Below are 26,852 nucleotides of genomic sequence, written 5' to 3'. Positions count from 1 at the left end.
CACCGGGTGAAACTTCCAGGTAGTGTAAGGACCGCAGGGGTCTCCCGTGGGAGGCTGCGTCCTGCAGGAGCTGGCTTCTGGTCCTGTACTCTTTGGTAGCGTGTAGACCTCATCCGGGTCTCACAAAACCTTCCTTTAACTTTTCAGTGGGGCAGGATCAGGCCGTGGCCCAACCCTGCAAACTGAAAGATTTCATCAGTGAACAAAAAACACTTTGGAAGCACCTCCCTGCTGTTGCATCCCAGGGCAAAAATTGTCTTTATAAAATAATTAAAAAACCCCACTTAAAGATAAATAGTTTGCACAAATACTAATTTAAACAAAATCTCCTTCTTTTCCTGCCTCAGCTGCATGTGGAGACAGGGTCGTACCTCCTCTCTCTGTACTCCCACTCTCTGATTTCATTATCATGCAGTTTTTGTCCAATGATAATGTGCTTGAGGATTATGCTGATGCAGCTTTTTCCTACCATATCATGATATGTGGGTATATATAAATACAGGTGGATATATAAATAGCATTTTTGTGGCCACTCGTCCAGGCTTTCCTTCAAAAGACTAAATCCCAGCCCAGTCTTGGTATGTTTAAATGGTTGGTCCCATGCATCTCACACAGCCTCCAGAAAACCTTCCCCTCTAAGTTACGGTGCAATGCAAGTCCTCTCATTTTATTTTTTTCTTTAAATGACCTGATTTCTGAGCACAAGTCATTGCTTGACCAGTAGCGAGAAGGTGGTACTATGCATGTTTTATCTTGCAGAGTTACCGTAAACTGAACAAAATACCCATTGAGAAACTACTTGTATTAGAAATACCAGCAAACATCATTTTAGTCGATTTGTGCACATATAACTTCATTGATTCTGCATGAAATATGGCAGGCAGTCTATTAGGAGATGTAACACGAAACAGGCAGAGCCTTTTCAGAATATGTTGGGAATGTCAAATGGGTCTGAGAGCATTCATTTTAGCCAGGTGGCTTGCAAAGGTAGACTGAAATGAATTTTTATGAGTCCTGTAAACAATACCAAGTCAGTTTTATTCAGTTTTATGCAGTCCACAGCTAAAGCTGTATTAGTTAGCTCAGCTGTTAATTGGAGGAACTGATTCATATGGAGAAGCTTTGCGAGACTGGGTAGGCTTTAATTGTATTTTTAACCTGTGAAATGTGGTTAGTGTTAAAAGTGTAAGCAAGAAACTAAAGTAAATACTGGGTATTATGCAATAGTACTTGGGCTATCATGAAAAGAGAGCAATAGAAACAAACTGTTTTATAGGTCTGCTTTTAATTAAATGCAGTCTACTTTGATAAAAGCACTAAAACGTGAAAATGCTTCTCAGAATAAAGACATTAAGCAGTGGCAATTAAAGCCACAGTGCAGATTTAGTCTGTTGAACCTAAAGTCCATGGGCAGGACACGGAAAATGCACAGAAATTCAGTGGGTGGCTCTAAAACTGCTCTCTCATTCCTTGAACTTAATATCTGCTTGTGGAGGCTTACTGGACATAATTGTATATACATTTTTACAGCATGATAAAAGAAAACCTTAAACATCTGCACTGCATGCTGCCATTAGGTCTGTTTGTAACTGAAGCTTTCAGGCAGCATATACCTTCCTTTTTCATACATTATCGAGCCATTTAACCCGGATGGAGGTTTCAGATCCACACCATTTGTTGCTTGTAGCCATGCCCCGCTGTGCTGGCATCCCAGCGACTTTGGCGGGTGCCTCCCGGGGTGCAGGCGTGGCAAAGCGGGGTGCTGAGGCACAGCGGCTGCCGTGTCTGTCTCTGAACCGATGCTCAGAGCTGGGGAGAGCTTAGTGGAGGTGCTGGTTTGGGGCTGTCTGAGCCGTCCCTTTTCCTTACCCACCTGTATTTCTGTCATCGTCATGTGTGTTTATTGAAGTTCTTCCCTGGGGTATCTGCAGAAGGGGTTTGGCTATTTATAAATGCAGTAAGGGTCAAAATCTGGCTGCTTTGCATTTTAAATAGGGTATATGCAGACACTGCATTTGCCTGTGGTCAGTCAGTGCCCTGGAGGATGCTTGCGTGGGATGACACAGGTGACAGCGCGGTGGGCACGTGCACGCGGAGGGAGCATCTGCGTCCAGATAGTTTCCTTGGGATCTTATTATCCTTCATGCCGGCACGTCAAACAATAACGTGAGCAAGCCGAGAAGATAGAAGCTTGTTCAGTCGAGGGAACGTCCACCACTGATATCCTGCATGAATTCCAGTTTGGCTTAATTCCTTCCTGACCTAAATTCTCTTTGTGTTTGTACTCGCTTCCTGCCGGGGGCCTGATTCTGCAAAGGGGTCAGTAGGGCAGAGCCTCGCTGAAGTTAATGAGTTGCAGTGAGCTTGTGCCTGCACCGGGATTGATCCACTTTAATGAGGTTTTCCTCATTCTCCTCTATTTGCAGGACCATAGCTGTTTGCATAGCTACCACGATCATTTTGAAGGGTTACCCGATCCTGCAAAGCCTTAGGCAAACAGCTAAGTAAATAGCCCGTTGGCTTGGATGAGCACTGCTGACGCTTGCAACCTGTCCCGGTGAAGGTAACTGGAGTTTTGCCATTGCCTCCCGTGATCGCTGCGGTGCCCTGAGGGAAGTGTGCCCCATGGGCATGTGTTTGAAGACCCAGACGTGTCTGTGCTGCTAATTGGAAAGCTTCCTAAAGAATTTGAGGATGTACCTAGAGGCTACCAAGCATGTCACAGTAATGTGTTCTTTGAGACATACTTACGTATTCATCCTTAATCTTAGATACTCTGCTCCGCCCACTTTTAAAAACTGCAGTTTAAGAAAAATGCCCTCCCTACACTATTTTTTTATGCATATTGTTGACTTCTGCCGGGGCAGTGATTTCCCCACAGAGAGCTGTCGGTCGGCACATCAACTATTATGCAGATGAGATTCCAAATAGTTGATCATCCCTGCCAGGTATTAAGGTTGGGAGCAGCCAGCCCAAGAACAAATCCCAGGAAAAACAAGGAAATTAAGTCTCCATAACTGTTTTCAATTATTCAGTCTCGCTTGTTGTCCTTATGTTTCAAGAAGAAACATGCAAATCTCTCTGGGTCTAGCTTGTTTACAGAGTGCTCGTGGGTTTAAAATACAGCCAGCATCAGATTTCTGTTGTACTTTTCCTTCAAATAAATACTGAAATAAAAATAAGGATGCTGTAATTTGTGCCACCCCAAGAGCTAAATACTGCGCTCCAGCAGGAAATGATCATTTTGGTTTCTTGGAACAGCTTTACTATAATCTTCCACAGACCGGTAGCTCGCAAAGAAAGAGGCGCAGACTTTCTCAGGGCAGCTCAGCCCTCTGTGATAGGATCTGGTTTCTTGCGAATTAAGGTCTTGGACGAGGAGGCGCCCCGGCACGTGCTCGGATCCTGCTGAGGCCAGGGAGCGCTTTAGCGCTCGGCGGCACCGCAGGTCCAAGGCTCGCCCCGCGGAGGGGGCCCGTCCTGCTGACCCCTGTGCCCGTACCGAGGCCATTGCAGGCCTGGGGCCTACCTACATGCTCTTCCCGTGAGCAGCTAAATGGGGCAGCGGTTGGAATTGAACCGTTGCTCTGGGTGGGCAACGCGCCGCTCGGTGGATGCCCCGGCCGCCTTCGGCAGCGGCGCTGCGTCCCGCGCGTCCAAAGGCAGCCGATACTTCCAGTCCTCTGGGTGAAGCGGTGCCGCGAGCACAGCAGCCGCTGAACCCTTTCTCACCGTAGCCTGCTCCTGGCTTAACAGTAGTTAATAGTAACCAGCCTGGTGGTTCTGGAAACTTCTTGTTGGGGCAGGTCTATCATTTGGGTCGGTTGACCCTCTCCCAGCAAGCGAACTGGGATTCTCCTTTTAAATCTGGATCCTCTTTTAAAGCTGGGCCATAGAATGTGTATGAAGACACTTTTCTGAGCAAACTAATAGCCCTGAATGTTTGCGCTGGGGAAACGCTTGGAGCGTATCTTGGTTTGAATCTTACACTATGATCCTCCTCAATTTATATGAAAATTATTCCAGTGTTATGGTTACCCTCGCCTCTCTAATTACCTTCTGGCTCATTTATATATGTTGATGGCTCCAGTCCTTATAGCTCCTAGGGAACTTTCTGTAGGAACCGTCAGCTATTGCTTTTAAAAAATAACCCTCACCAGATGTCCACAAGCCTCCTTTAAAGAAGAGGCCTGGCATAAGCCATATTTATTGGGAGTAATTAATTGTCCTGTTAAAAAAAACTAAATGTTTTGGCATTTCATTAATAATGCATAATCAACCAACAGGGTATTTGTAGCGTGTTACTTTGTTAAATCTGCTGTAAAAATTGTCATTATTGGTATATTTCATGTTTATAATTACTCATCTGTGACGCACTCGGTCTGTTATGAATAATCCATTGTATATTGTTTTCTTAAATAGGATGCTTGCTTAGTGTGCTGGGGGTGCCAGGAATCACTGCTAATTACGTCTTCATGTCTGATTTATGCCTGTGAAGCGAAGGCAACTGGACATGAGTAAATGAACAGAAGCACGCGCAGAAAACTGTCCTTAAGATCCTTGATAAGCAAACACTCAACAGTTGTGAGTGCAGGAGAAAACAGTTAAACAGAGCAGGAAAATGTGTTAGAAATGCATTACGAGGGGCTGAAGATGCACAAGTGACATTTCCTCCCTGTTTTGACATTCTCTTCATCTCAGCTAAAATCTCTGCAGGACTTTTTTTCTTACCGCCAGCAAGGACCGCGTTACCCTATGCCATCGGTTAGTTCGGTGTTACCTTCTTGTGTCCTCCTGCTCGGGAAAAAAAAAAAATGAGCCAAGTATTCCAGAAAAAAAGAAATCTGATATTTTTGTATTTGAACTGCAAAGGCTGTTGAGGGGGTTGGTGTGATGGCCTGAGCAGATGCGGACGACGGCACAAAGCCTCTCTTGCACCACTGACCTGCGATGTGTGCTCAGCTAAACGTGCCCCGTGTTGGTCTGTGCCCCTGCAGCCGATTGCCTGGGGGCAGGAGGAGCCCTGCTGCCTGCTGGCAGGGACTCCCTGGGGTAGGCACGGGGTGGCTGTCGCTCCCCTGGACAGTATTAACTGGGCAGTTTTGGTGGATAAAAATGAAATGAAGGTGAGGTGGAAGGTGCCTGGGACAGTGCTGAGAGAGCTGGCAGGTCTACCAGCTACACGTGTTCTCATCTCAGCCCCTCGGGGTGTCTTCACGGACTCCTCGTTTTCAAGGCCCAGGAGGACTGTCAGAGCATCTAATCTGAAAAACAATATATCACAAGCCATTAGATTTCACCCAGTTAACTCAAATACCGAGCTCGATCGCTTGTGCTTGGCTAAAGCGTGTCTTCCAGCAAGGCAGCTGGTCTTGTCTGGGAGACAGCAACGTTCTGGTATTTTGTTCCAATGGTTAATCACCTTCAGCATTAAAAACTCTTGATGATTTTCCAATTTGCATGTTTATAGCCTTCAGCTTCCCATCACAGAAGCCCTTCGCCTTTAGATTTTTAGAGCTTTTAAGTAGCCTGTGGGTTTTTCTTCCATAAACTCTTACCTTGTCCTCAAACAGTTTTTCCCTGGCAGCCCCATGCTATGGAGTCTGTCATCTTGCTGAGGAGCTGAACCTGTCAGAGGGAGCGGGAGGCTGGTGCGCGCACGCTGCAGCCTCCCCAGGGATAAAAGCTCCACTCCCAAACAGTCTTCCTGGTTTCCAGGGGAATTTGCAGAGGGGGGAAGAGAGGAAAGCTTGGAGGTTTTTATTGTGTCATTGGCTTTTATTTTGCTTTTTAATACCAGCTCAGAAGCTTTCAAAGACAACTGTGGTTTATGTGAAGATGGAAATTTTTGACTTTCCCTGGCTAAACTCTACCCCTGCGGCCGGGGGCAGTAACAGTAGCAGAAAGTGGCTCAGTGGCAGAAAGTGGGAGAGGGAAACAAAAAAAGCTCAGATTGATGGCTGCGAAAGGTGAGGATGAGTTTGGGGTCTAAGAGGAGCTTGTGTGAATGGATGCAATGCTGGTGAGTCGGTTATGATAGTTTTTTAATTATGCAGGTTTAAGCCTGTTTGGGAGTGGAAAGCGGTCTTTATACCCTCAGCGTGTGATGTGCTTGCCCTGGAGATACAGAGCTATCAAGTCATTGCAGTCCTCTCCTCCTGGCTGTTTAAGCTGAGGATCAGCCTAGGCCATAGTTAAAAAATAACAAAATACAACTATGGTCTAAAACTGTCCCACTGTGTCCTCATGTGTTCAGATTTCAGAAAGAAATGTGTATGTTTTGTACTTGACCTGGCATCTGCAGCTCTTCCTTTCTGCCATGCAGAATTCAAAGGCAGCCATGAAGCTTCAGTTGTTTCGCGATGTGATGTCTTTTAAAGTGACCTTCCTCTTCTTTTTAATTTCAAATTTTCTGGAGAAGGTGGGGAAAAAACCCAGCAGAAAACCATCTGAAGTGCCTATCACTTTGTAGTCCTCGAACCTGGAAGTTTGTCACTCACGAAATGCCTCTGTGGCACTACATCCATTAGGCTTGTCACTCAGACCTTGTTTTCTGCATTTCAGAGAACTTTCTTTCCAGTTACATTCTTGAATGCTGAAAATGGTCTACGGTTTGTAAAATCCTTTTACCCATTCATCCCCATGGAGAACTTCATCGCTAGTATCCCAACCCAGCATCTGTCAGCACGGGCATCTCCATTTTCTTGATCATTGTCTGAAACAGGGGTATATTTTCTTAGGCTTATGCCAATAAATAATCACATACGGCATGAATGCCATGTACGGTATGATAAGGATGAGGGCGCATGTGGGTATGGGGGGGTCAGGGCCCTGGAGGCCAGTTTTAGCCTGTACCAGTATCACCACCAAGCAAATGCATAGTGAATCTCATACGTGTGTGTGCGCTGTGGATTAAGGTCTCATGTCTGCAGTCCATACATTCTTGTAAAAAGTATGAAATTAATCTGGACGGATTAATTTGCTGAAAATACCATGTGTATAAATGCTGGGTCTAGCTTCTGATAAGTAACCCTGCTCCCAGAAAGTAGGAGAACTTGGGTTTTCCAAAAGTAAAAGAAGAACCCTTTCAGAGGAGGCTTAGGGCTCAGTTGCTCTCACAGCCCAATGACTTTGCATTACAGTCTGAGGAAATTTGGCTTCCAAAAACGGTCCAGTGTGTTTACTGCTCTGTGGAGGCTGCAGAAGCGGACTGGGAGCAGGGAGGCTCTTGTCTCTCTCTTCCTGCAATAGATCTGTTTATATATAGCCCAAATGTGCCTTCCCATGTGTTTTGGGGGATTTGGCTTTATTGGTATCTATAGTCAGAAAATACAAACTTCCTCAAAGATTTTCCTCCCTGGGAGGATCTATTTTAGGGCTTTCTTTTAAGGCTCCCTATGCACCAAACCTTATTTTTCTCAGTCCCAAGGCGCCCTTCCAAGACCCACTTATATTGATTTTGTAGCTACAGAAAAAGCCATCTGCCTGAGCGCGCTTTCATTCCTGTGTCTCTTTACGCACCTGCGTTGAGACTGATCAAACAAGACTCTGCATTTTATTGCAGCAGCTAAAATCCTCTCACCTCATTACAGAGCTCTCGATGCGCTCCCCTTCCCCTTCTCTGCATCCACACAGCTCCTTTCAAAGCCAAAATAAGACTCTTAGGGCCCTTCAGACTTTCCTTTGGTAGTTTGGGCTCATGTTGCATTTAAGGTGCCAAGTTTTTGCCCAAAATGAAAAAAAAAGTCTCTAAAGCTATTGTAAGCAGCAGCGAATGCAGGTGATAAGGGACAAAGTGACTTAGTGCTCTTCCTAGCAGAAAGGTTTTGCCAAAGCCACACGCCTGCAACAAAACCCTGCTTGGCTTCTCTTCCCTTAACTGGCTTGGCTACAACCACAGACATAAGGATTTAGTCCAGCTCAGTCGCTCCCATGCCCCAGAGCATGGACTAACTGCGACCCTCAGCTGTTACTGCCTCCTTGGGAGAGAGGGAAGGGACGAGTGCACGGGCGGCGATGAAAGGAAAATGTACCAGAATAGCAATGAAGACTCTTTGGAAAGTTGGTTGTGGCTCCTGACTGAAGCGTCATGCCCAGAGCACGGAGGATCAAACAGCCCAGGGATTTCCCAGGTAATACTCAGGAGCCTATTTGCTCTGCTCTTCCCTTTGGATCCAGCTAGATATTGCACAGCTTACCTGGAAAGATAATGGCAGTCATTCAGCTCTAGGGAGAACAAGATCATTTTCTGGAAGTCACTGCTCTTATTTGCCTTAGATGTTATAATGTTGCTCTGCCCAGGGAGAAACATCTTTAACAACGTTACTTCATTTGATGATTTTTTATAGGGTTTTAGAGTGAGCTGGGGGACTTTCCAGCTACTGTTCCAGTTTCCCCACCATCTGGTTGCTTCATGGATTTTTCTATGTGTTCCTGTATTTTTTTTAGCTTGGTTTCCTAAGAAAATGAAGCTTACGCTGCTATATGGCACATGTGTGCTTGTCCACACATGGATGTGTGTTTTCCCATACTATCAGCTTGAACCCTCTGCTCAAACTCAGCCAGGTTTGTGGGAGAGACGGAGTTCTCAAATTTACCATCTTCCCTTCTTTCTCCACCAGCATCATTTCTGCCTGGTCCGTGGGGCAGCGGCTGCGGGGCCGGTCGGCATCCAGGGCAGGGACGTGTCAGGCTAGGTCCCGTACAACCCGCGGAGCAGCAGCCACGATCCGCTAAATTGCAGCTGAATACATGCTACTGGCCAGGCATTAACACCCAGGCGGTGCAAATGGTCTTGTGTCTTATGTGCCTGAGCCTGTAAAACCGGGATCAACCCGGCATCATTTCGTGCTACACCTAGGAGAGCGGTTAGCAAGAAATCTTTTCCAAATCGGTAACTACCAAGGGAGGTCCAAGATCAATACAAATTGTTCCTGATTTCATCTTCTTGACTGATACTTAAGTTAAACCTTCCAGTTTAATAGTCGTGTGGATTTTCAATTGGGTCTGAAAGCCTTTTTAAAAAACATATCACAAGAGCTGGTGAAGAATGCAAACCAGAGCGAGCGTAGACATGTGAGCATCGTGTAGCTGCCTTTTTTTTCCTGACAGCAAATTGCTTACGAACATCTCATAAATTTCACAAATGTGGTTGTGCTGAAAGGAAAAAGCGAGGCTGGCAGTGCTGCTGCCGGGCGTTACGGGGGATGTAACCTGCTGGTGAGCTTGGCACAGAGACTGAAACCTTGGCAAGGTACCATGGTAACATTTCCATACACATGTTTATGGGTTCTTTGAGGGCTTTTTGGTTAAATGTCAATGTTTTCACGATATTATTCAAGGAGATTTCATTGGTCCAAAATCCCACTATATCTTTGAAAACTGCTTTCAGTTTGCAAGTTGCTCAGTGGAAAATGTGTCTGTCTTGACTGCTCAGAGATGGAAGCAAAGCTCACTGCTTAGCTGCCTGCCTGTTGTACAGCCCTGTAAAACGGGGCAAGAGCCAAGGCATCCTCCCCGTTCCTACCCAGAGGAGGTGAGTGTGCGTTGCTGCAAATTTAACACGTTGAAGAGACAGAAAGCTCTGCGCGTCCTGCACCCCAGCACCAGCATCAGCTGCTGACTGAGCGCCCAGGAAGGGCATCGCCGTGGGGTGGGGTGGATCCCATCAGCACTGGTTCACTTATGGTTTGCATTTGCCCAGGGTCTCAGCGGCCGCGGGAAGGAGCAGCCATAGGCAAGCTTAAGGTTGCCATGTTTCTAGCATGGACAGTTTGGCTAAATTCGAAATGAGCCTGGACCAATCCGGCTGTGCTCGGACAGACCTCTTGTTCCCAGACAGGCATCAAGCACCTACGTATTTCCATTAAGCTTTTTACATGTTTCAACACAGGGTGCTTTGCAAAACGTGGTGCTTTGCTTTATGAACTCTCCCACAACCCACAGCTTGCAATGCCCTGCGTTGCTGTTTTCTGTCCCCATGCAGGCTCAGTTTTGACAGCAGGCTCCCGTCTGCAGGGTGCTGAGGTCTCCTGAGGCGCGGCTGCACATCTTTGTTGGCACACCAGGTGTTGGAGCCACTACTGGTCCGGTTTTGAGCATCTCTTGTTAAAACTGGAAGCGGGCTGAGGGCTGCTGAACTCCAGAAGCTCTGCAGGGTCTCTGTTGAATAATCTTACAATTTAAACAAAAATAATATACCTAGGCATTTGAATTTAATCCAGGATTTCTCATTCTAAGATATCATGGGTCCACCCAACCCCCAGTACTAAAACACATTACAGGATCCCAGGTAGAAGCTGGTTTTAAGCACTTCAGCCCTCAGGGGAGATGGATTGTCATTTTCTTTTTTGCAGTGGTTGTAGAAGCAAAGGCACACGAAGTGGTTTCAGAAATGCCCTAGTGCACCTAAATCCATGGCTTGGGGCTGAGCTCCCTTCATCCAGGTGCCAGGGCAGGCGGGTGCTGGCACCAGTCACGAGCCCCATGGGCTCATCACACGCTGTACTTGCAGCGCAAGCTCACTCCGCAGCCCTGCCTGGGCTGTTGCAGGTGCTGGATTTAAATCTTTTTAATTTGATAAGGTTTTGAAAATCAGTGTAATTGCTTTTACATCGGGTGTGTGATTATTGAGAGAAAACATGCATCGATTGCTGCCTGAATACTTTGTGGGGGGACTGGAAGCTATTGAAGCTGGTGCAAAGGGCTGAAAGTGTCTCTCCAGCCCTGCTTGTCAGGACCTAGAGTCGAGCCAAAGCTGGCGTCGCATGCGTGCCTCCCTGTGGGTAGGTAAAATTCCTGTCTTACTGCAGAGCAATATGTCAGAGCGAGCAATATATCAGAATGAAATACATTAATTGGCAAGTGCTGGGAAATTACAGATATGCTTAATGAAAAAGAAAACCTTGTTTACGGTTTCTAATGTGCTGCTGAAGAAACTGGCTCCCAAATAAAAATACTTAAAAATACGATTAGGATTTATTTACATAATTACTGCAGAAGACATTCTAGGTACGTGCTAAGCAGTGCAAGAGAAACCTCATGGCTTTTCTTCTTTGCTTTCCTGTGTCTCGAGGTTAGTTTGCTCTTGGTGAGTCTATTAAAGCTTTTACTGACTCAGTGGGGCAAGAAGGCATTTGTTACAAAATTGATGCATATAGGTGTATGTATATATTTGTTTTATTGACTGTGGTAAGACCGTGTGGCTGAGTAAGAGCCAGATCATCCTTGTAATTGTAGTGTTGGCTGGAGAACGATTCAGTAGGTGGCACTTATCTCTTCATGGCAAAGCTAGACGATGTCCTGGCGTGGCTGTAGTAAGAACGCCCTTGGAGTCTGTTTTCAAGGGGCTGCGTCCCCCACTGGTGTGAGTGAGGTCTGCCAAAGTTGCCATATAAATTTATGTTAATGGTCTGTTCCAAACAACACTGCCCGGTGTGTCTTGGCCACTTTCCAGCTTCTGTGGAGACCCTGGGCCGGATCCTCGGCTGGTGTCTGGGTGGCTCTGTTGACTCTGCTGATTTATATCTGCTGGAAAAGTACAGTAGAGAATGCAATAGGCCCATGCTGGGGCTGTGCTGATTGAAACCAGCCAAGGGTATGACAAATCTTCCTCTTAATATTTCAATTGACTTTGGCAAACTTGCCTCTTTCTTGTGTATCCTAAATCAATATGTAAGTGCTGCTGACAGTAATTTCCACTTTTGTCTGTGCAGATGGCTGCCCTTCACTAGGCTGCGGTGTTTATACCTGTTAAGTTTGCAAACACTTTTCTGCTACAGCCTCCCATTGAGCAGTATTTTTCCTTAGCTGTCATATTGGTGAGATGAAAATGTTCTTTGTTGGGCCCTGCTCAAATGTGAATCCTCTTCTTTCAGTGAGGGCCACTGAAGTCTGGAGCGGAGGCACCGTGCGACGTGCGTCTCGCTCAGCACGGATGCTCGGGGCAGGGAGGGCTGTTGAACCGTCTTAGGGGTCTAGGTGCTCCAGAGTGGGGTCTGAGGGCTGGTGTCCAGACCCTTGCATTGCTTTGAAAGTCATGCTGCTGGATCCTATGACTCTCTAATTGCATGTGAACGTAGACCTCTACGCACCATATAATTATTATCAAATCGCAAATCTCGAGGCTGAAAGCTGCAGTATGAGTGCTAGAGACTCATATTTTCCTAAGGCACCGTTGCTCTGTCTCTGCTAACTCTTGTTCAGTGCAAAGAAGCTGCTGCTTTTTTGTTTGTTTGTTTAGCTCCTGTCTTAGACAGTAAATACAATCTGCAATCCATCAGTCATGCTCCCTACTTCAGTGCGCGTTCCCTGGTGTAGGATGCTTTGGTCCAGCCATGCTTTCAAGGCAGGCTCTAGTACTATTCAAATAAAACAAAGACAAATAACTAAAATAACCCTTTCTCTTCCCTTTTCTCTTGTGTCCAGGGAGAAGATGCCATTCCATCATGTAACAGCTGGCTTGTTGTACAAAGGCAACTACCTGAACCGCTCGCTCTCCGCTGGCAGCGACAGCGAACAGCTAGCGAATATCTCTGTGGAGGAACTGGATGGTGAGCATCGGCCTTGCGGTTTTCCAGAGGGGGCTGGGAACGGGGCAAGGCTCATTTTCACCTTCTCTGTAGCATTGTCTTGCAATAAGCGGAGGTATTCTCCCTGTGAATCAAGGAGCAAAAGGCAGGTCAGAAGTGAGATGGCTCAGCAGATAAGGGACAAAGAAAAGGTCCCCGACCAAAGCTATGTGAGAGCTGTAGGCTGATTTTAACCTCTGATTTTGTCCTGCCTAGAAATAAGGCAGCTTTTGGAAAGAGTAAGGCTGCTTTTTATGGGCAAAACTTTGCAAGAGAAAAAGTTAGGCTAATATCTTTTTATAAAAATACCTTTAGCCTTTCCTGGGAACCTGCAGAGCCAGATCTCTCTTCCTAGCAAGTCTTCTCATTTGCTTTGTGGCCTTTCAAAAGTGAGGTTTTTTTCTGTGCCTCAATATAACAAGATGCACGGAGGTGGCTTGTGGCTTAAAAAGCAGGAAAGAGCTTTATAATTCCCTTTTCCAGGTCAGTGACTGGGAGCACAGACCAGCCTCAGGCTGGCAAAGGCTATCAGGACGGTTGTCCACATCTGCTGTGTTGTCCACAGGAACGCGTAATTTTCTCCCTAGAAGGTGGTTGCTGCTAATCTCTTCTGCCCCGCAGACGGGATGTAAGGCCAGGTAGACTCCCAGTCTGGTTCACCGTGGGAGGGTCTCTTTCATAGACAATTTGTGGCTCACCAGGGTCATTTCTAAGCAAAAGTCAATACTGTTGACAGCTGGTCTTTGAGGGCTGTAGAACAAATTGAAGCTCTTGGTTTGCTTCCCAGTGGTCATTTGGTACAAGCCATCAGTGGTCTCAATGGAGAACTTGATGAGGAAATGAGCAAGGGAACGGTGCAAGGTGGAAACAGTCCTTCCAGGAGGTTGGAGGCATTTTGGCAAAACAGAAGGCCAACACTTCTGCCCATCCTCCCCCTTTTTCACCTGTGCTTTGGTAAATCAGACCTCAGTTTTTGAGCCTTTTCAACTCAGAGCCTTTGGACTCTGGTTTTGCGAGTTCTACAGTAACTTATCTTAAGTACAGTGTTTTCTGAGTATTTGTAACTGCTTCTCTTCCTCCCAATGACTATGTGCTGAACACCGTTCCGGTGAAAAATGCAATGTGAGAAACCACGTTCAGAGCAGCTTAGCTAGACCCCAGGGACACCAAGACTGCAGAGGTATCTTCTGGGCTCTTCTGGCTTACAGGAGCTTCACCTGAAGCTTTGAGTTGGTGAGCAGAACTGAACTGGCTTAGCTTCTGTACATCCTATCGATGACAAATTACGTTGCCAGGTAAAGCTTAGCTGTTATCCCTATTCAGGATGACAAGGGTTAGCTGAGCAGACAGGAGGATGCTGTACGAGGTCTTGTACAGCATTTCAGATGCAGAGAACAAGGGTTTTTCTGCTCTGCCTACCCTGGTTAGAGCACGTTTGCTGTAATTGCCTTTGAGATTTGCAGACTACTCTCAAGAGCTGATTCAAACGGCATCAGAGCTGCAACCCACAGTCAGGGCCATCCCGTTGCACAAGGGAAACTTGTCCTTGACGTGTTCCCCTGCTGTTTGCATGGAAATGGTCTGTGGCTGGACATGGGAAGGAAGCCCATTCTCATCCTTCCAGTGTCTCCCTGCTGTCCGCCTGAGCCACGGCGGGTGGTCTGCAAGCTTCACGAGCCCTCTGGCATCGCCTTCCCACCGGTGGCTGCGGGGTGGAAGCAGCAGCTGAGGGAGGCAGCGGAGCACAGCCCCACGGCCAGACACACCTTCCCCAAGGAGAAACCAGAACTCGAGAGGCTGTGGATCTTCTCTGTTAATTAATGGCAAATGAAGTGAATTAGGTGTAGAGGAGCCATCTTTTGAGAAGGCAGAAGGCGAGTTGCTGCATCCGCTTAATGTGGTCGGTGCCCTGTTGTAACTGTGCTACTGAATTGGAGAACAGCAGAGTTCATTCATCTCTGTTCACAAAGAGTATCCCCCTTATTCTTCAGGAGAATGGTTAGAGCTCTTTCACTAATCATCCATTTATTCTCTGGCTGTTAAGCACAGGCTTCTTGTTAGAATTTAGTTTTTTTTTTTTTTTCTGACAGCCTTTTGCTTTACAAACACTTATTTTCGAGGGCTTTGTGTCTTTGCCGTGAAGACACGCCCCAGTTCTTAGCCTAGCAGAGAAGAGCTCAACCTCAGGGTGTTTTTTTCCACCTGCAAACACAGAAGTGGTACCAAATTGATTCATGTTTGCTAAAGCCAGAACAGCATAAGCAGCTGGAGATACTTTTCTGTGTGCCAGCTACCAGAGGACAGCCTAGCCACGGGAAACGATAAGTAATATGAGGTCAGCAGTCACTATCTTATTGTGTTTTGCCACTAATACTAGAATTAAGGAAGGTACCACTGTTCGCTGCCCAAACCCGAAAGAGAAACAGTCTTTCTGCCTTTAAGCATAAACTATCTCAGGGTGAGTAACAAAATGTTCTTCCTTGAGAAGTTAATGTCAGTGTATGGAAGCTCTGTGGATATATCAAGCTGTGATAGCTTGATGCCAATAACATATTTGCATTTAATCTTACAGGCTGGGAAAGAGATGCCAAATTCTCCTTGGTTTCTTTTTCAATAAGACTTTGGTCCTGAGGGAGTTGCAGCCTATTGAGAAATTCCAGTCACACATATTAGATTATTAAAGATTTGAAGCTGGGGAAGTTGGTGGGAATTTTCTATTATGCTCCTCTGTGCTCAAGGCTCCAACAAGTGCCTGATCTTTCGGGTTTGTTCCAGCAGAATTTTTTCTCTTTTTTCATGTTTAGCATTGCATGTCTCAACGCCATTCACTTTGGGGAGGAGTCCTGCAAGTGTGGGCTCTGGGATGCTGCAGGGTGAAGGTGCCGCGCAGCCTGGCTGGAACGCAGCGTCTCCCCCTTCACGTCCCTGCAATGAATACGGACAAATGCTCCGTGTTTGCAGCCTGCAGGTGGTGGATGAAGGATAATTTGGAGATCAGGAAATGAAAAATATTTCTGACTTCAAGTAGTGTAAGGGGGAAGGAGTCCAGGTTTTCGTATGAACGCACGCCGTTCAGAGCAGCGTGCTTAGGGTGCTGCTCTGCCTCTTCTCCGACCGCTTATTTTTCTCCTATGAAAACTTTTCTGACTTGCATCAGCCATCTGTCGACTTTAACTCCACTGTTTTTTTCCATCCTGCTTTAAATACATTGCTGGCAGCAAGGAAAGAGGCTGGAGAGATAGCAGGTCACTCTGCTGATGGCTTGTCTATTCCTAGCAGCAGTGTTTGCTATTTGCAGTTCTGTAGTAGCGTGAGGGTTTTTAGAAGCTGTCACCGTCACAAAGGGAGTTAACTTGCAGAAAGCTATATTAGGCGATACTTAACTTTGTAACATCAAGTAAATGACAAAGTTGAAAGTGGCAGGCCATCCGTAACCTGTCTCTTAGGGATCGCGAGGTACAGTGGGGTCTCAGATTGAGGTTATTGCCATATGCTTAGCAGCTTCTATACGTGAGATTATAAAATAAGGCTGGGAAGAACCGTTTTACATATAGATTTTCTGGCTATTGTTGGTTGACATAAAATTGTGGCACAGTTTGTGCATACTCTGAGATTTCCACATCCCTTTTAAAACCAGCTTCTGTCTTCACATTACAAACTGCTAGGGGTATTTTTAATAAAAAATGGTGGATGGAAATCATCATGTCAAGCTTGAGTCATCCACCTCCATAGGCACTATCTAAAGGGTATTGTCAGGAGGTAAAAACATTCCCATAGTAGGAATCTGACAAATATCACCTGAAGGGAGGCACATGCATTATAAGTAGGATTTGAAAAAAGTATCTGTGAAATGCGTGCTAGTCAGTGCCTTGCAAAGAAAACCCAAATGTGAACCACAGCAACAGCTATTTGTCCAGAGCGACGTAATGATAAATCCTTACCTGACCCAGATTCCTTTGAAATCAGCAGTGCCCGTGTAGGAGGCACGCTGCTGCATGACAGCAGGACAGCTATTGGCATCTGGTGCCTTAGACCACGTAGCCCCTGGCCCAGGTGGGGTCTGTGGCATCCACAAGGCTTTTTCTAGGCTGAGAGATACTTTTTTTATTTTATTTTTTTTTTAATCGAGGTTGTAGACATCAACCTGGCCAGCTTGATGCAGTCCATAAGGTTGAGATCCAGAGTGGAAACACCAGTGCATGGTTTTGCCTGCCTAAACTGGAGATGTCAGCAAAGCAACGCAAGAAATGGGGGCAAAGCTGCTGCTGCAGCAGCCTGGGGTGCAGTCGACTTCAAGGCAGGAATCTGGGGCCTTCCCCCACCAGGGGAATTTTCTATCATTAGAGATTATGCACCACATTGCAGGGTGTGCTTTACCTGGATTCTGCCTCTTCCCAGCAACCTCCCTTCTGTCACTTGCAGGAGCTCTTAACTGGGTTACTCTTTCCTGGACTCCTGCATAAAAGTCAACCATTAGCAGCTTCAGCATATACTGGGAAACAGTACTTGAAATAATTTAAAGGGCATGGTTACATGATGCCCATATGGATTTTAAATTAACAGTTGCCTCCTGCATGCCATAATGCAGGCAATGCCAAGTGGCTGAAGGTGCGTCAGGGCTGCAGCCAGTTCTGGAGTCCCAGCAGCACAGCAAGGTGGTCGGTCGCGGGGCTGGTGGCACGCTGGGTCCCTGCTGGGGGACGCACCAGGTAAAACAGCCCCACGTATGCAAACACAGCTATGCCGTCCTAGCCCTGCCTCTGAAAATAAAGCCAAAATCAGCGGTGTTTATCCTCTTGTACCTATCTGATATGGTGGTCTTTGGATGTAAATCCTGGGAAGGGAGGGCCCGTGATGTGGATGCAGAGCACAGCCACCCCGCAGCCTCATTTGGGGATTGTTATTTAGCAGAAACGCCATGAGCCATGAGGACTGTGGCTGATCAGGATCCTAGTTCAGTTCAGTTCAGTTTCCTGTTGTCAGAAAGGCTCGATAAACAGTCCCTTGCTTACTGGAGAGCTGGGGCTGCTGTGCAACTCCTCATATCTCTCTCCAGGTGTTGATTCTTCTCTGGGTCTCCTCGTTTGCTAGCAGAGATTTTAATCCTGCTGAGGGGGGCAGAAGGCAAAGGGGCAGGCAGATTCCCTCCAGCCTCAGCAGCCAGCTGGCTGTGCTGTGTCGGCAGCTGAGACTGATTATCTTTTGTGTCCCAGGTGAGATCAAACGGTATTTTGGAGAGCGATGTGCTCAAGGAGGGAAACCCAGGGGGGAGAGGCATTAGTCACTTGACTGACTCATGTAGCAGCAACAGGCTGAGTCTGCTCCGCTCAGCTTTTCGTCCATGGGAAGAAAAAACCACTTGGAAAAGTGGAAAGAGAAACAAAGAAGAAAGAGCATCTTGCTGGTGAGGAAGGAGTTGCAAAGGTATTCTCCTGGGATAGGAGACACAGCAAGGGGGAGCGTGCGCTGGGGTATGGCCACACCGGGATGCTCTGCGCGTGGATTTGTGCGTGGGTCTCCAAGTCCGTGCTTCAGTGCAAGCACTGCAAGCAGCCTGTTAATTAAGTGGATGAAACTGTATAAAGCTCATCTTCTCTCTTACAGGGTTCTTTTTAAAGAGAGGTTTATCCACAGTGTCTCTGCTGTGAGCGATCGTGGCTGGAAATGGAATAATTTATGTCTTTTATTGGGCTTTAATAGTGTTTTGTGTCTCTGAATATAAAATTGCAGCATCACTATGCAGATTCTTCTGTGGCAGCGGCAGCTGTACCTCACTTCTGCTGAGCTCCTTCTGCTAGTTTTCCAGTTACTTATATTAATTACAGTGTGAGTTTCCTTGGGACTTAGTAGTTTCAGGTATGAAGCAGCCTCCATTTAAAATCATAAAAACTGGCACAGTATTAATATTCTGCAGGGTATTATTTTATTGCAAGGTGCACATTTGCTCCAAACGGTGAGTGTCCAGCGGAGGAGCAGAGTTGCTGATGGAGAAATTGTGGCTGCCTGTCCCAGGCTGCGTGCTGGCTTAGCCCTGATGAGGTTCGAGGGAATTCACCGAGGGAGAGACAGTTATAATTCGCCGTGGTCTGCCCCAGCCTCATTAGTAGTCTCCAGATGTTAGCATTGACTGGAGCAGCTGGCAGACGTGGGGCCCCTGCCCTGCTGCAGTGCCTCTGGAAGGGCTCAGTTCCCCTGTGCTGGCTTTGGGAAGCTTTCCCCACCTTGCACAGAGCGGCAGTGAGGTCCTGTGGGCTGCAGATGAACAGAGGTCCCTCCATCCAGCCCATGCATCCCTGACCTTTCACTCTTGGCCTCCAGAAAAGCTTTTTTTTTTTTTTTTTTTTCCCACTGAAATTAGTAGCAGTTTCCACCCCAAACATACAATGATAACATTTGGATACCCGAAGTGGCTGAGCACGAGGAGGTCTGGCTCCTCTGGGTTTTACCAGAGAGGGAGACCATGTCTTGAGGGTTTTAGCTGCTGCATTGCCTTAGGGACCACTGGGGCTTCAAGATCAGCACTGGGTTTTCTTCAGCACCAGAGATCCTCAGCAGGAAGGTGGCAGAAAGCTATGGATTGGGGTGGGGGGTGGGGTGGGGGGGAACTCCAGAACAGTAAGTATTTTCACCCTCCAACGCTTTACAGCCCAAGCCCTACACAGGTGCCAGTACTTCGGCAGGTTGATCACGCAGGGGGACAAACATGGTTTTGGGTACAGCCTTGGGAAGGTCTTGAAGAGGATCGATCTGTTCCCTCTGTTCCACACCCCCTCTGCCAAGGGGCGATATGTCACCTGGACTCCCTGCCCCCAAAATACAAGAACAGGCATCAGATTCATCTCCAAGGAAAGAGTCCTTACAGCAAGAGAGTATAAATAAAATGAGATTGGCTGCCAACAAATTAGAATTACAGGGCCACCATCTGGACGACAATTAAAGAGATTGTTTGAACTCCAGCTATGCTGACATAGTTATAGGAACTGGCTGGCGAGCAAGTGAGTTACTAGTGGTAGGTATTCAGATATCCTTGATCAGAGGCTTGCGGGTTTCTGGCTTATTGTAGTGGAGAAAGAGACTCTTCAAGCTGGAAGAAGATGATTTTGGGGAGAGGGATGCAGACTCTGTTTTCATCCGGCTCCTTCCAAATCTGCTGGTTTTGTTTAGCACTGCAAAGATGCTGCCGAGGCTTTGGTGCTCCCTGACATGCCGTGAATCCTGCTGGCCCAATGCTCCTTGCAGCCATCGCAGGCGCTGCCCGTTCGCTTGCGAGCCGGGCTGTCTGTGGTGCGAGCTGATAACTCGCTGCCTGCATTGCCTCAGGCCACAGGAACGGAGCAAATTCAGATCAAGAGCTAAACATGCTTTAAAAGGCATTTAAATCTTGCTGTGACACGTTTATACAAATTTTAATATGGATTTTTAATTTTTTATGCAAGCTTCTAGGCTGGATCATTAATTTTACAAGTTCCTTCAAACACTTGCCTTAAAACCCTGGCTTTAGCAAGTCATTCCTATTCTAGTAAGTGTTGCTGTGTGGACTCGGGGGTCTTGTCCTTACCTGCTACATTATTGCTCTGCAAATACTACTCCCTAGGCAGTGACGTTTAGCTGTGCATGGCGGGGTGGGGGCCAGGGTAGGGTCGCTGCAGCCCAGGCCCATAAGGACGTGGCACACACCCTGGGATTGGGAGCAAAGGAGACAAAATGTCTCTGTCTCCCCATTTTCCAGATGAAGGCACAGGAGAGCTGTGGGTACAGTGGGGCATTGGTGTGTTGTACGCTGCCTGCACATCTCGGTTGTGTCGGGCCCCGACCAAGCAGGTCCTCCTGCTGGCCCTGGTCCAGCACCCAGCGAGTTCACTTGGGATGCAGTCAATCTGTCCAGAGCACCTTTCCCTGGCAAAGGGACACATTAATTTCTGACCCCGGTCTGTAGCTTTCGGGGCAGTGCCCCAGGAACAAAGATTTCCATCCAAAGCAGCCTGGGAATGATCTCTCCACACCAGAAATAGAAGTGATGGTGCATCTTTTTTGAATCGAATGTGAAGCATCTTGGCTGTCCAGCTCCTTTTGGAGACACGGGATTGGGGCTCTGGGGAAACCTCAGCTCTGTGGAAGCCACAGCAGCTCTGGAGAGTCAAAGTAGTCAATCCCCAACTGAAAATTACTCTGCAAAGCCATTTCTTCTCATTTAACTGCACTGACAGAGGCATTAACCCAGACTCATGAGGTTATCGTGATGCTTTCCATGCTGTGCACATGTCCTTTTTGTGGTTGTTGTGCTGTGGACTGTGAGATGACCCTCTGAGTTGTGGAGACCAATGTTTTAGCCAGACTGTGGTAGTTCACCGTGTCTTTCAGTGCACCAGCTTTAATCAAGTCATAGCAAACCATAAGCAAACGTGAATCAATTCCCTTGCCTCCATCGGAGCAGCCACCTCACCAACGTGCAAGCATCTGCAAAAAGCCTCTGTTCACAACTGCATCTGTGCACTCCTTATAGAGGAACATTCAGAAATAGGTTTGCCCCCTAAATAATGAGGTTTAGGAGTTAGATGGACATACAGAGAAGCAGGAGTCCAGATATCTATTCCTAATTCTTCACTGGGATGTTTTGGCTATTGCTGATCATTTGTGCCTCAGTTTACCTAGCAACAGCAATACTTGTGAACAGGGAGGAGAGCAATACGTCTGCTACGGCTTGGGGTGCTACAGCAGCTCTGGGTCAAGCTTCATCTGTGGATCTTGCTCCCCCTGATCCAATGGCTTTGCTTTGACTCCCCGGTCCCCGCGTGGCTGTGCCTGTGGCCATGGCCAAGCCTGTTTGTGACATGGGGAGAGGCTGGCACAGAAGGACGGTGTCTTGGCACAGCACTGCTGCAGAAGTGACAGGGAGAAAAACTCAGTGATCCGGAGAGGGTTTCGCCTGGCTCTTTTGAATTTTTTTTTTTTTTTTTTTGTGTGTCATTCAAAGCAGTGCGATGTCAAGGTTAGTGCTCCTGGCCTCCGTTTGGCTGTCGGGGCATCTGCTCAGCTGTACCAGACATCATCGCAGCCCTGCTGCGCTCCTGGGCAGCAGCCATCGCCCGCAGCTGCTCTTCGTGAGCCTGCGCTGCCGCACGCTGCTGATGGTGTCTGCGGTCCTGTCCTCTTGCCCCTGCTTACGAGAATGTGCATTTATCTTCCTGAGGATGAGGCCAGTGGCTTGGCAGAGTGAGAAGTCACTTAGCGGGTTGTGAGCCCAGATGAGGGAGGCAGGCAACAGTAATGCTGAGAATTAAACAAAAAGACCTGGCCGTCCTCTCCCTCTGGCTGGAAATATTTGTTTCCCAGTTTTCCTTACTCAGTCACGGTTCCTGAGACCATCTCAGCCCTATCTGAGATAAGAAATAGGTACATAAGACCAGGGAAAGGAAGCTGGGGCAGTCAGTCTGCTGCTTATTAAATGCACTGTCAGAGCTGGGGAAGACAGGAGGCGATGAGGGGCATCAGGGGAGGAATGTGGGGCCAGCAGCACCTCAACGGGATGGGGCAGGATGGGTGCTGGGCAGGAGGGAGCAGAGGGGTCAAAGGGCAGAGTTTGGAGCCGGAGAGGAGGTGAGAGGATGGGCAGCTGCATCCAGTATTGGATCTGCTATTCCTGGAGCTAAATGAACTGGCAGCCAGCGCTAATGTGCAGCCGTTGTCAGCTTTCACAGAACCCTGTGGCCGCAGCCATCAGCCAGATGGGTACAGGGGGACAGAGCAGGAGCCCAGCGGGGAGGCATGCTTTTCCAGCTTGATTGGGTTTGGTGACATCAAAAGGGATCAGTACAAACCCTTTGAAGTCAGACTTAGCTCTTGCCTGCCTGTGAAAACAAGGGGTGCAAATCTCCCAGGGTGACCGTGATGCTCTGAGGAGACGGGTGCTGCGCAGGACTGCAGTGAGGGATGCTAGCAAGCCCCATTCGGGCACAGTGATGCTCCTGGGTGCGCTGGCGAGGCACAGCGAGAGCTCAGCCACCTTTGCTTTTCTGCTCTGACACTTGATGTCAGGGATGTGTCCAAGAGCACAGGGCATGCAGCAAAGCTCACCGGAGCCAGGCAGAGAGTGGTAGTTCATAAAACGCTTTGCGAGCCTTCGGTGCCAGAGCAGCCGCTGCAGCGGAGGGTGAATGGGCTGAAATCGCTGCAGTTCCTAAGGCTGGTGCCAGTCTGGCTCAGATTATTCACTCCAAATGAAATGAGTTAAAACTATGCTGGGTTTTTTGCAGACTAAGGTCAGCCCAAGGTCCTGCACCTCCCGTGTCGCTGGGTGGGTGATGCTGCTCCGTGCAGGGCCGCGCTCCCGGTGCAGCAGAGCAGGCTCAGCCAGGGGCTCCCCGGGGGCACCGTGGTCCTTGCGCCGTGTGGGCTTGTGGAGGATGAGCTGAGCCAGGACCTTGCTGTGTACCTTGGTCTCCCGTTCATCTCGACGTTGAATGGCTGTTGTGCCCTGGATCCAGCTGGGAGGACTGAAAGAAAGAGATTGTGATGGTGCTCTTGGGACCAGCAGCAGGACCTGTGTGAGCATCACGTGGAGCAACACTGAGTTGCGACGTGAGATCACAGATCACCGTGGCCTCAGGGACCGGGCACACAAAGTCCTGGCACCATCTAACAGAGGGAGAAGTAGATAGGATCAAACACCCGTCTGGGATTTGCTCAGTCCCACATTGCATCCTGCCTGGAGCTGAGGTGTCGCAGGCAGCACTCAGACCCTTTGCAGCAACAACCGTGAGACAAGTAAGAGCAAGAAAGATAATTTTCAGAAACATTAGCATTTGGAATTTTAAATCTTTAGTATTGCAGAACAGCACAAAGTCTTTCTTAAAATTTATTTTGATAAGAATTCTGTAAAAAAAAAAAAAGGGGGGGGGAACACACACCCAAAACCTTGGGAGTGAAAGATATTTATGTCTCTTGATCCTGAATGCACATCATTAGGATGTCATTTAAGAAAAGTCTCTCTTTCTAAATAAGCCATTAGAACACAAGCCTATTAGCAACATGTGGGATGAGGCAGTATTATATTTTAGGATTCTTTTGGGCAATTTCTATTTAATTTGCTAAGAAACACAAATCTCATTACTTTTCTTTCAACTAAATCTAATCCAAGGCAGGAGATTTTATGAATAAGTTTGGATGGGGAGGGGGAAGAAATATGGCTGTGTAACTGATTGTAATTGCTATTACTTCCCGAAGGTAAAAAAGATTTGAAGCATTTTCTTCCTCAGCAATTCTTCATGTTTGCACATAAGGAGTAAATTGTGCTTTGCAGGGACACAGTAATTTCTGCCTTTGAAATGTGAAACTGTGTTTGCCAATGTGTCTGATGGATGAAAAGTCCATCACAAGTACTTAACTGTAGCTTGTCACTGCTTTGTAAATTCGATTTCAGTGTTGCAGCAGGGAAAATGAGAAAACAGAGAGAGCTGGAGGATATTGCCGAAACGACGTTCTCTCCTGCTTCGCCCCTCTGGGAGGTGGGCGTGCTGTGGGCTCAGGTTTCCCGCCATAAAAACAACATCGTCCCTACTTGCACAGGCTGTAGGACCCAAGTCTGTACCTCTGGGGCTGGCAATAAGAGGTAACAGCCCTAGGACAGGCGCTGCCTCACAAACTCAGCTGTGCAAACATGGGAGTTTTCAGTTCACCAGCAGCTAAAAAAAACAAAGGCAAAAAGTAGGAGCTTCATTTCAGTTTGAGCCAAATCAGCACATTTTTATTCTTGTATTTTTTTCCACAAGTTGGAAGTTGGGGAAAAAAATCTCAACTATTCCAGAACAATTGTTTCATTGAGAATTTAAGCTTTTTAACTTATTTCTGTTCTGAAGGTGTGGTAAACTTGTAGATTTTGGCTCACCAAAGTCGTGTGCTTCCATTAAAAGAGTCAAACCAAAACACTTTATTTGAGCGGGAGCCTGGACAGGCAGCTCGTGCAGCTTCTACGAGCTGATGAAGTGTTTCAGAGAGGCTGGATCTGTGTTTTCAGCCAAAGCAATTCAGGAGGCAGATTGTCTTGTGATGCTTCTTCTCTGGCCAAGGCAACGGCAAGGTGCCGTGGTGGGGTGAGAAGGTTCGGGCAGGGGTCCTCAGTGGATCCTCCCATCCTGGCCTAGCTGCAGAGGAACCCCCCACGCTGGGGGTGTCGTGACTGGGTGACCTTGAGACAAGGAACTTTATGCCCACGGGAGCTGGTTCCTTCAGTGGAGCACTCGGGCCAACAGCCTCGCTAGCGCTTTGGTTGCTGTGTTGACGAGCTCCCGTGAGCTGAGCCTGGCCTGCTGATGAGCCCACGAGGAATGGGTGTTTCAGCCCAGTGCTGCTTCTGAGCAGTAAAAATATACAAGGGTTAGTTTGGATTGAGATGCAAAAAAAAGCCAAAAGGGCCCCCCCCCACACCCATTGTGGGGCCGGTTAAGGAGTTAGGTAGCTAATGACTCCTTCAGAGTTCGTTCCAGTTGCCTTCCAGGCTTGTTTCTCAATAGCTTTATTTTGCTATATTCCCCATCTTCTTTTTTTTCTCTCTCTCATTTTTCACAATAAAGGGTGGAATATACAAGCCAAGGAAATGGAAGCAAAGCAAATAAAGAGGCTGGTTAAATACAGGGCTCTGGAGGGAGGTTCTGGCTGGCCTCAAGCTGTCCTGCTGCCCTGCACTGAGGCCTGGCGTTTTCTGCCAGACCTTTTTTTGCTCTGATATAGCAAATGGGAGATGTGCTTTGGTTTCTGTAACTCCTATCGATAAGGGTAAGAGTTATGTCCCCTTTCAGGGGGGGAGGGTCACATGATAAAAACGAAGGAGGTTATTGGATTAGACAAGCAGCCACTTGCTTAAAAAGCTGTTTATTGTTAGCTATTCTGGGTTTTTAGAGGGGTTTTTTTTGAGCTAGCGATTGGAGGAATTTTTCTGCAGGTTGAGTTTATTGTCTTCTGTGTAACGGTGCAGCGATTCAAGGCTTTTGGCTGGATTCTGTGTGCCTGATGGACACTTTGCCTGTGTTGCTATGGCACAGCAGGAGTTTTGCTGTGGGAAAGTGCTGACTCTGTAATGCACTGGGTGATGTCTCTGGTGGTGTTTATTTGCAATACCAGAGGCCTGAAGCTGCTGTTTTCAGGTATTTTGTGCAGTTATTACACCTCCTAACTCTTTCCAGGGTGCTTCGCAGCACACAACAAATTCAGGGTTGGAATCACGGTGTTAAGTCCCAGCAAATAAAAAGCCCTTCTGAGAACTTGTTGACCTTGGCAGCATGTGTTTCTCCATCAGAACAATGTTTAAAGCCAAACATTGCGCATCCCTGAATTTCCTAATTGCTTGTCTGCTTGTAGAAGCCACCCATGAAGTGTTTCTTGAGAGCGGCAGAAAGGTCGGTGTCCTTCTCCTTGCCGAGGCAACAGAAGAGCCGCTTTCAGTTTGGAGAGTGACTTCTTGTCTTCAAAGTGAAACGTGTTTACTTTGCAAATGTGAAATTCTGATCCCATTGACAGAAGGAGCAAAATTCCCATTGATAGAGCTGGGCTTTCACTCTCTGTAGCTGAAAAAATCGGATAACTGGATAATCTCCTTAGTGTCTATTTCTAATGGAAAGCTTTTTAGTACCGACTCCTAGAGAAAGTTTCATCCTCCCTAACTTAGCGCTGAAAGACGGGGCATCACGTCCCATCATGGGGTGCTTTCTGGGATGCAGCTGCGTGTGTCCGCCTGTGCACATGAGCACAGGTAATACTGACGTCTCTTATCTACAGGCTAGTAAGGATCTGTCACTTCTTGATGGCACAAAGCCAGTCCCATCCCAGTTTGTAATGCACCTGAGCCAGCCTGCCTGTGGGAATGGGCCAGCCCAAGGCTGGTGTGGGTGTTTAGACTGAGAACTGATGATGGGAAAGAAAGAGGCTTTTTTGAACCTTAGTCCGTTGGGTAATTACCAGTATGATAATTTATGTGGATCATTAGTAAACAACTTTCTGCATTCCCACTTACCTCTTCCAGCACTTGTTCATGAGGCCTCTGAGGCTTTGATGGGATGGGAGCAAAACAAATTAAAATAATGGACTGAAAAGAGAAACTCTGGGGCAGGAGGGCTATGAGCCTGTCTGCTTTAGCTCTAAAAGGGATTAAATAAATTGGTTTGGTGCCAGCTTTGACATTTTCTTCCCACCCATGCAGTTTCTACGTCTCCATTGTGACCTCAGCTCTGCTTTGGCTGATGGTGGTTTCAGACTCTCCATGACCTTGGTGGGAGTGGGACCGGTTCTGGC

General features: G+C 47.4%; 1 protein-coding gene across 3 annotated transcripts in view; it reads left to right on the top strand.

Moving 5' to 3' along the window:
* CALN1 (calneuron 1) overlaps positions 1-26,852 on the top strand; it is a 135,022-nt gene that overhangs the window by 2,084 nt on the left and 106,086 nt on the right. For all 3 annotated transcript variants that reach the window (XM_064467880.1, XM_064467882.1, XM_064467881.1), the window contains one exon: positions 12,427-12,551. In XM_064467880.1, coding sequence (XP_064323950.1) covers positions 12,434-12,551 — 118 coding nt within the window. In that variant the 5' untranslated portion in view covers positions 12,427-12,433. The remainder of the gene's footprint in view (positions 1-12,426; positions 12,552-26,852) is intronic.

This window comes from Phalacrocorax carbo, chromosome 17, assembly GCF_963921805.1.
Source record: "Phalacrocorax carbo chromosome 17, bPhaCar2.1, whole genome shotgun sequence".
Lineage (NCBI taxonomy): Eukaryota > Metazoa > Chordata > Aves > Suliformes > Phalacrocoracidae > Phalacrocorax > Phalacrocorax carbo.
The sequence above is the reverse complement of the archived record's forward strand: the minus strand, read 5'-3'. Positions and strand labels throughout refer to the sequence as shown.